This window comes from Sceloporus undulatus, chromosome 2 (assembly GCF_019175285.1).
Source record: "Sceloporus undulatus isolate JIND9_A2432 ecotype Alabama chromosome 2, SceUnd_v1.1, whole genome shotgun sequence".
NCBI lineage: Eukaryota > Metazoa > Chordata > Lepidosauria > Squamata > Phrynosomatidae > Sceloporus > Sceloporus undulatus.
Genome location: NC_056523.1, coordinates 121,380,879 through 121,389,279, shown reverse-complemented (window position 1 = coordinate 121,389,279; position 8,401 = coordinate 121,380,879). Strand labels below are relative to the sequence as shown.

The window sequence follows — 8,401 nt, the reverse complement described above, 5'->3', positions numbered from 1 at the left end:
TTCCAGGCCAGGCCTCTCTCCCCCTCAAGATGGTGGTTGGAGGAGGGCTCTTTGTCTTCCAGGCCTGGCCTCTCTCCCCCTCAAGATGGTGGTTGGAGGAGGGCTCTTTGTCTTCCAGGCCTGGCCTCTATTACATAACATCTTCCATGTGTTGGTTGACTCATGTTCAGCTTGTGCTTTACTAAGACTCTTAGATCCAGTTCACATGCACTTTTATCAATCCAGGTGTTCCGTGGTCCTATATTTGTGCATTTCATTTTTTTTCTGCCTAAGTGTAGTGCCTTACATTTCTTCCTATGTAAAGAGACATTGTAGCACCTTTGAGACTAACTGAAAGAAAGAAGTTGGCAGAATAAACTTTCATAGACTTTAGTCTACTTCCTCAAATGCATTTGGTCCTGGACCAAATGCATCTGAAGAAGTAAACCGAAGTCTACAAAAATTCATGCTGCTGACTTCTTTATTTCAGTTAATCTCAAAGTAGCTACAAAATCCATTTACATATTGATTTTTACAGTAACATGGCTATATCTTTGAATTCTTACATTTCTCCTTATTGAAATTCATTTTGTTAGTTTTGGCTCAGCTTTCTAACCTGTTAACAGTCATTTAACCTGTTCCTATCTTCTGAGGTGTTAGTCCCCCCACCAACTTGATACCATCTGCAGATTTGATAAGCATGCCCTCTATTCCATCAGCCAAATCACTTATAGGCGGGATACAAACCACCATATAGTACGTATTGTATATGTACTAGGGTTAGGAAGGGGCGGTGCTTCCGCACCCCCCTAACCCTAGTACGTATACAATACGTACAAGATGGCGGCGCCCCTTCCACATGGGCGCCACCATCTTTACATACTGGACACATAGCGTCCAGACGTGTCGCGGCGCCTCGCGACGTCATAGAGGCACCGCAAAAAGAAGCTCCGAAATGGAGCTTCTTTTTTGCTCTGCGCGGGAGCCGTGCGGTTTGGCTGCTGCGGCTCCCGCACGGAGCAAATGGCGCCGGCGGGAGACCGCCGCAAAGCGGAGGTCTGTATCCCGCCCTTAAGATTTTGAATAGTACTGGGTTCAGGACTGATCTTGTGGCACCCTGCTAGTCATCTCTCTCCAGCCATTGTTGAGTATCCTTTGGAGTCAGTCAGTCAACCAGTTACAAATCCACCTAACAGTTGCATTGTCTAGCCCACATTTTACTTGCTTGTTTGCAAGAATATTATGGGGGACCTTTTGCAAAGTCCTTACTGAAATCAAGGTATCCTACATTCACAGCATTCCCTTCATCTACCAAGTCTGTAACTCTATCAAAAAAAATAAAATAAATAAAAATAAATAAAAAGAAAGAAAGAAAGAAAAAGAAAAAGAAAAGATTAGTGTGGCATGACTTGTTTTTGAGAAACCCTTGTTGATTTTTAGTGATAACAGCATTGCTTTCTAAATGCTTACAAACTGCCTGCATAATGATTTGTTCTAGAATCTTTCCTGGTATTGACGTCAGGCTGACTGGGTGGTACTTGTTGGGTCCTCTTTTTTTCTTTTTTGAATTGGTGCAGTATTTGAAGATGAGGACAACATGTCCATTAATAGTAGAAAAACTAGTTAAGTTAAACAATGGATATAGTTAGGAGAAGAGGAGAATCTAGATTAATTGGATAAGTGGCAATTAAGACAAAATCCAGAAACCATTTTAAGGGGAGGGGATGAAGAGAATTTGCTGTTGTGTATGTGCCAATTTTGATAATTATTTATAAATAAATTTACAAAAGATTCTTTTTAAAAAGGTATGTATTTTAAAATGCACACAACCCTCCCCCCTTTTTATTTAATGAGTAACATGCATTAAAATTATGTACATTAAGGAAGGAAAAGCATAATCCTACACAGGAAATAGTGTGGTCCAAACAATATGGAAATGTCCATGTGAGAAGGAAAACAGATGTATGGAATTTGGATGAGACAAGAAAGATGGTGGGATAATGAGAAAAAGAAAGAAACAAACTAAAGTGACAGATTTTCACACCTAAGTACAAAACAGAGGGCAAATGGGGACATGATGATAGCTCTGGACCTGAGGTCATGTACGTAGATCTCAGTCCAGGCTGATGGCTTTCATATTAGTGGAGAAGGGAATCCACTCTGTTTTTCAGTCCAAACTTTAAAGGAGCTGCCATTTGTTGGAGCCTGTTTTGTCATTAGGCTTTGGCATATTGGTGAGATCCTTTTAAAAAGTCACCGCTCCACTGTCAGAGAAATCCCCAGATACCACTGCCTGAACTAGTTTCTCTCTGTTTACCCAGTGTGGATCTGAATTGGTTTAATAGACAGAGACTTCAACCGAAGAGATCTGTCTTAAATTTTCCTCAACTAAGAGCTTACTAGATGACCTTGGTCCAACAATTCTGTGTCAGTCCAATTTACCTCACTGGCCTATGTGAGGATCAAACATGAAAACTTCACCATGACCCCAGCCCCTTGGAAATAATGTGATTCAAATGCTCCAACTGGAGTATATGACATATAAAATTGTTGGGAAGCCTCTTCTCTTAGCTGTGAAGAATTTTAATTAACATTGATAACGTGTATTAAAAATGTTATTAATAATTGACATAGAAATTGTGGGTTGCCTCCAGACTTAGGGGTGACCCATTGAAATCAACAGATCTTAAGTTAGTTATGACTGTGATGGATCTCCACAAAGATATGACTCAGTCCTGATCCAGTCCACAGTCATGCGGGCTTGTGGTGGAACAGAAGACAATCCCATTTTGATTTTAAACTTTCAATATGATAAGCAAAGATGGCTGTCTTTCAATCCCTGTTCTGAATCAGTCCCTGTAAAGCTGTGTCTTGTGTAAGAATGACTCACTATTTTTGGAACACCCAACAAAACACAGCTGAATCATCTAATTGTAGAAGTGATAAACAAGTGTGGCTCTTTTATTTTTATTTTTGTTGCTTTGTTTTTGTACTTGAGAACCCCCCAAAAAGAGTGCTCCTTTGATGATCAGGAGTGAATTACTCACCACTACCATTGAAAGTTGTCCAGGTACTTAGAATAAAAACAAATAGAATCCCATATAATATGTGTCCATTGCAAACATTTTTGATTAGGGGATTGTTGGTATACATTTCTTGTACAGAGCAATAGGGTAACTTTTTTTGATCTGTTGTGAACATGTAACACCAGCATTTTTGTTTGATTTGGAGCAGAGGTGGGAATTGTGTAGTCCTCCAGATGCTCTTGGACTGCAGATTCCATCAGCTTTAGCCTAATGAGGAATTCTGGAAATTGCAGTTCAACAACATCTGGATGGCCACTTACAGTGGCATCATTAGGGGAATGTGGGGAGAGTTATTTCACGCAGCTGCAGCTGGGCAAGTGCAACCTGTATGCAGTCTGGACCCCAGCTGTACTTATCCAGTGGCTTTTCAAAAATGGCAAGCTCTTGTTTTTGAAAAGCTGCTGGATAAGTGTGGCTGGGGTCTGGGCTGCATATGGGCTGCACTCACCCAGCTGTGGCTTCATGTGATAACACCCATGTTTGACTTTTCAATCCTGTGTTTATCCCAGTGGGATTTCTGGGTGCAATAATCTCCTAAATCTATCCATTTGGTATGCACTTCCTCTCTTCCTACTGCTTTCTGCCTTTCCAAGTGAGTCATGCCTTCTCATGATATGGCCAAGTTTAACAACCTCAGTTTAGTTGTCTTGGCTTATATGGAGAGTTCAGCTATCATTTGTTTCAGGGCCCATTTGTTTAGCCATCCACCATATCTGCAGAACTTTTCTCCAAAACCACACCTCAAATGAATTTACAGTGCCCCCTTGCCTTACACGGGGATCCGTTCCGGACCCCTCCGTGTAAGGCAAGTTGTGCATATGCTCAAGCCCCATTGAAAATAATAGGGCTTGTGCATGGCGTGTGGTATGGTGTACCCACCATGGGTGCACACACCATTTCTCTCCCATTGTGTGGCTTTCAGCATAAGACACCCACGTATGATGCAGGCGTACTGTATTTTCTTTCTATCCGCTTTCTACACCATTCATCTCTCACACCCACACTCTACATAGTGATGGGAAATACAATGGTATGGACAATCCTAACTTCAGTGTTCAGTTGTATATCTTTGCACATTAGGATCCTGCCTAGCTCTTTTATAGCCACCCTTCCCAGTTCTTGTCTTCTGATTTCTTGATGGCAATCTCCACATTGGTCAATGATTTATCCCTGTCTTTGATCCATGTCTTTCAATTTCCTCATCTTTTGCATTGAATTTAAATAGATCTTCCATGGATCAGGTAGAGCAGTAATTCCCAAACTTTGGTTTACAGGTGTTTTGGATTTTAACTCCCAAAGGTCCTAGCCAGCTTGGCCAGCAGTCAAGAATTCTGGGAAATGAAATCCAAAACATCTGGAAAATCAAAGTTTGGAACCTCCTGCAATAGAGTGAACCATTTTAGGTTAGAGTCATGAAGGATCGTCTTTCTTGGGTTTTTCTGCTAAAGTGTTTCCCACCCCAAAGGAGTACTCTTTTGCATGGAACATAAAAGTTGTTCCTTAGTTCACATGGAAAAATTAACATCTAATTAGCAGTTTCAGATTTTCTTTTCCAAGCATTTTGGTAGGCTATGCAGTGAAGATTCATTTTCAGGATGACTGTGTCTTTGGGGAGTAATCTTATCCTTCCAGTGCTTGGAGGTTAATTCTCATTTCGAGTCTCTTAAAAATTTAACTCCAGCCCAATTAAATGTCAGGAAAATCCTTACCATTCTTTAAGGCAATTAATATTCTCATAAGGAGATTTGATTAGGCCACAGCCATTTTGCTGGATGCCTAATTAAGACATTCCAACTGTCCCAATATCTTGTCAATAATACTTATGTGGTTGTCAATCCAAGAGCAATTAACAGAAAAATCACTCATCAGTCACTGCATGACAGTGTAAATACAATGGGAATACTATATTGTTCTTCACTTCCTAGACATATGAAAAAAAAAATCACATATCTTGTTCTCAGTCCAAAACTTAGTTTCAACCAGAATAGACCCAGGCAATTAACAGGGACTGGGAAATCAAAACTTATGTAATTTATATTGATTAAATGGGTCTAGTTTAGTGGGAAGGCACAGTTAGACCGAGGCCTTTATTTTTCAGTTTACAAAAAGCATGTTGAATTGTTAAATTCAATCCAGACTCAGGGCCTGAACAGACAGGCCAAAATAAAGCTGTTTTGGGTCACTTTGGAGGCATGCTGTTTAAATGATGCCTGTGTCCTAAGAGGCCAGAAGACGCATCAAAGCCATGCTCCAGTCCTAAGGACAGGAACGCAGCTTTGGTGCAGCTTCTGGCCTCTTAAGATGTGTGTGTCATTTAAACAGCATACCTCCAAAATGACCTGAAACAGCTTTATTTTGGCATGTCTGTTCGGGCCCTCAGTCATACTTAGGGCAGAACCATTTCAGTCTCTGTGATTTAAGCTTGTTGTAACCAACATTTTTCCTATTGATTTTACTAGGTTAATTTTAACAATGTGTAAGTATGGATCCAGTCCTTTGGCTCCGAATTACCTCAAGGCACCCAGCCTAAACAGCTCATAAGAGAACAACATCAGTAACATTGGCCTGGTACAGACCGCCCAAAAAAGGGTTTTCTGCCAGCGCCCTGGTTTGTTCCATGAGGAACTGCAGCGGACAAACCGCGTGGCTTCCTCATGGAGCATAATGAACCTGCAAAAAGTGGGTTCTTTTTGTGGCACCATAATGACGCCACTGTGTGCCAATGATGCACTCTCGACGACATTATGGTGCTGTGATGTGCGGACGCTAGGCGTCCGTTGTGTCAAAATGGCAGTGCCCATCTGTACAGGGCGCCACGATTTTGACGTACGGAAGACATACTAGGGTTGCAGGGCATCTGTAAGCGACACCCCAAAGCAAACCTAGCACATCATCAAGACATGACACGAGGCCCGTCTGTACTGGGCCAATATCTTACCCATCTCTTCTTATGGTTTGAGATGGGAAGATGGGGAATAACAGATTAAAATACAGCAACAAATAAATCTATAACATAGTTGAAGATACAAACACCAATTAAAAATATATAATCGGTGAACAGATCATGACATCAATTAAAAAGCACACATATTTAAATCAATCAAATTATAATTATTTAATAACCACCCAGAAAGCCTGCCAGAAAAGATTGGTCTTTAATGCTGTGTTAAACTCAGACAGCATAACCAGCTGTTGAATCTCCTCTGGCAGGTCCCTCCACAATTTGAATATGGCTGAAGAAATCAAGGCCTTTCAATATAAAGAATAAAATGGGGAAAGGGTGTATGCACACCAGCATCATTTCTCTTGTTAAAGCTCTCCTGCTAAACTGACAAATTGTGTGTGTGTGTGTGTGTGTCTCAGAGCAATTCAAGGGCATGGCAGGACTCTGAGAACAAAGGTTGGGAGGAATTTTTAAATGCACACAGATTGTCTCCAAATGATTCTGTGGATCTGAACCTGACTAATCAAGAACATGTTGTGTGGGCCAGTTTTGAACATAGGAACCTGCCTTATAGTTAGACGTTGGGGCTATCCAGTTCTGTATTGCCTACGGTGACTAGAATCAGCTATTTAGAATTTTAAACATGGCTTTTCCTGCCTCTGTCTGATGATACCAGAAAATAAACTTGGGACTTCCACATGCAAAACATTAACCCTGCCACTGACCAATAGCCTCTCTCCTAATTTTTTAATGCATCTAATCAAAGCCAATGCATTCTCTATTTGAGCAGAAGCTTTTGGTGTTGAATCTAATACAAACTATTGATATGCACTCACTGTCCCAATTTCCTGCTTCATCAGAGCGTGTAACTGCAGTGAAAACTGATATCTTTGTGACCAGCTTTGGACCGGTTTCAGACCATGATATGGTAAGTAATGTCCTATCTTCTTTCAGTTTTTAAAATTTACTTAACCTCCAGGAAAGGTGTGAAGATATGAACTAGCCTATGGCCATGTTGTCTTGTCTTGTTTTCAATATTTTGCAATATATATAACAACTGTATATAAACATATTTGAATATTCATCTTAAATCCCAGCCTCTAAGTTAGACAAACCAGTTTGTATGAACATTTTCCCACTGAGCAGGAAATAGAAGGAAAGGTTTGCCCATAATGAGCACATCACAAGGTGAAGTGACATTCAGTAGACCCACTGAGGGAAATAGACAATAGTGGAAAATGCCTGATTATTCCAACCATGACTCAGAACAGTCACTGATAAACCAAAGAACTGGTGCCATATTGTTTTATTGCACAATGCATTTAGAGGATGAGGTTTCCATTCATTCTTCTTCACTCCAAAATAATCTCTATATCTAACAAATGTTTTATAAGGTTAAGGTCAGGCCTGACTATTTAAGTCTCTGAAAGTTTGATCATCCACTTCACAGGTTGGAAATGTACTTTTAATGAGAATGATCATGACTGACATGCTGAAGCAATCCATAACTGATCAGAGGTAGGACCATAGAAAGGATTTATGTGTGGCTTCAGCATATCACTATAGTTTTTTTGTTCTTGAAAGTTAAAAATAAAAGAAAATCAGCCTTGGCTTGCCTTAAGGACTACCATGTTTTGTTGGGCATATGTTTTCATGGATACTTTGTCAGAGGTTTCGGATATATCTGATGAAGTGGGCTGTAGGTCATGAAAGCTTTTGCCAAACAAAATTTGTTAGCCTTTAAGGTGACCTATGACTTCTTCTTGTTGTTTTGTTTTGCTGCAATGGAATAACAGAGATATCCTATGGAATTCTTAAAAAATAACATAAATAACTCTGAACTTTATTATAGAAAGGCTCAAAGGCAAACTAAAACCCTGAAATGCATCAAGGTATTTCCCTAGAAACTTGTGGTAAACCACAGAAAACACTTTTCAGTCCAAAGAAACACTTGTAAATGCTGAGTACTGATTAGTAAACAGGCCATTATATTGCATTGGTTAATAATAAATAAAGAATTAAGGAGGCCGATGAATTTGTAAGACTCATTCTTTATACCTGAGATTCCACAGTGCTACATTTTTCAGGTGGATGCAGTTATATGTATGGAATGTATGTTTGTCTTAGATAAGGTGCACTAGCTGCAAAGCAATTTTCTTTTGGGAGCTACAAATACTGCTGCAGAATTAATTTTTGAATACTCCTTTTATGAACCTTTAAATATATAAAGCATGACTATTGTTTCAATACTTTTGGAGGCAGAAACCCTGTTGCTGTTAACGAATTCACTCATGCTGTTCTCCAAAGCAACCCTTTATAAACCATTAACTTTTCTTTCTAAATCTCTTTGTTATACTCTATGCAAGCCAAGCTATTATTATTATTATTACTG

General features: G+C 39.8%; 1 protein-coding gene across 3 annotated transcripts in view; it reads left to right on the top strand.

The window, feature by feature from the left end:
* The window catches only part of GABRA1 (gamma-aminobutyric acid type A receptor subunit alpha1), a 46,158-nt gene that overhangs the window by 14,570 nt on the left and 23,187 nt on the right, over positions 1–8,401 (top strand). For all 3 annotated transcript variants that reach the window (XM_042453352.1, XM_042453351.1, XM_042453353.1), the window contains exon 4: positions 6,870–6,937. In XM_042453352.1, coding sequence (XP_042309286.1) covers positions 6,870–6,937 — 68 coding nt within the window. The remainder of the gene's footprint in view (positions 1–6,869; positions 6,938–8,401) is intronic.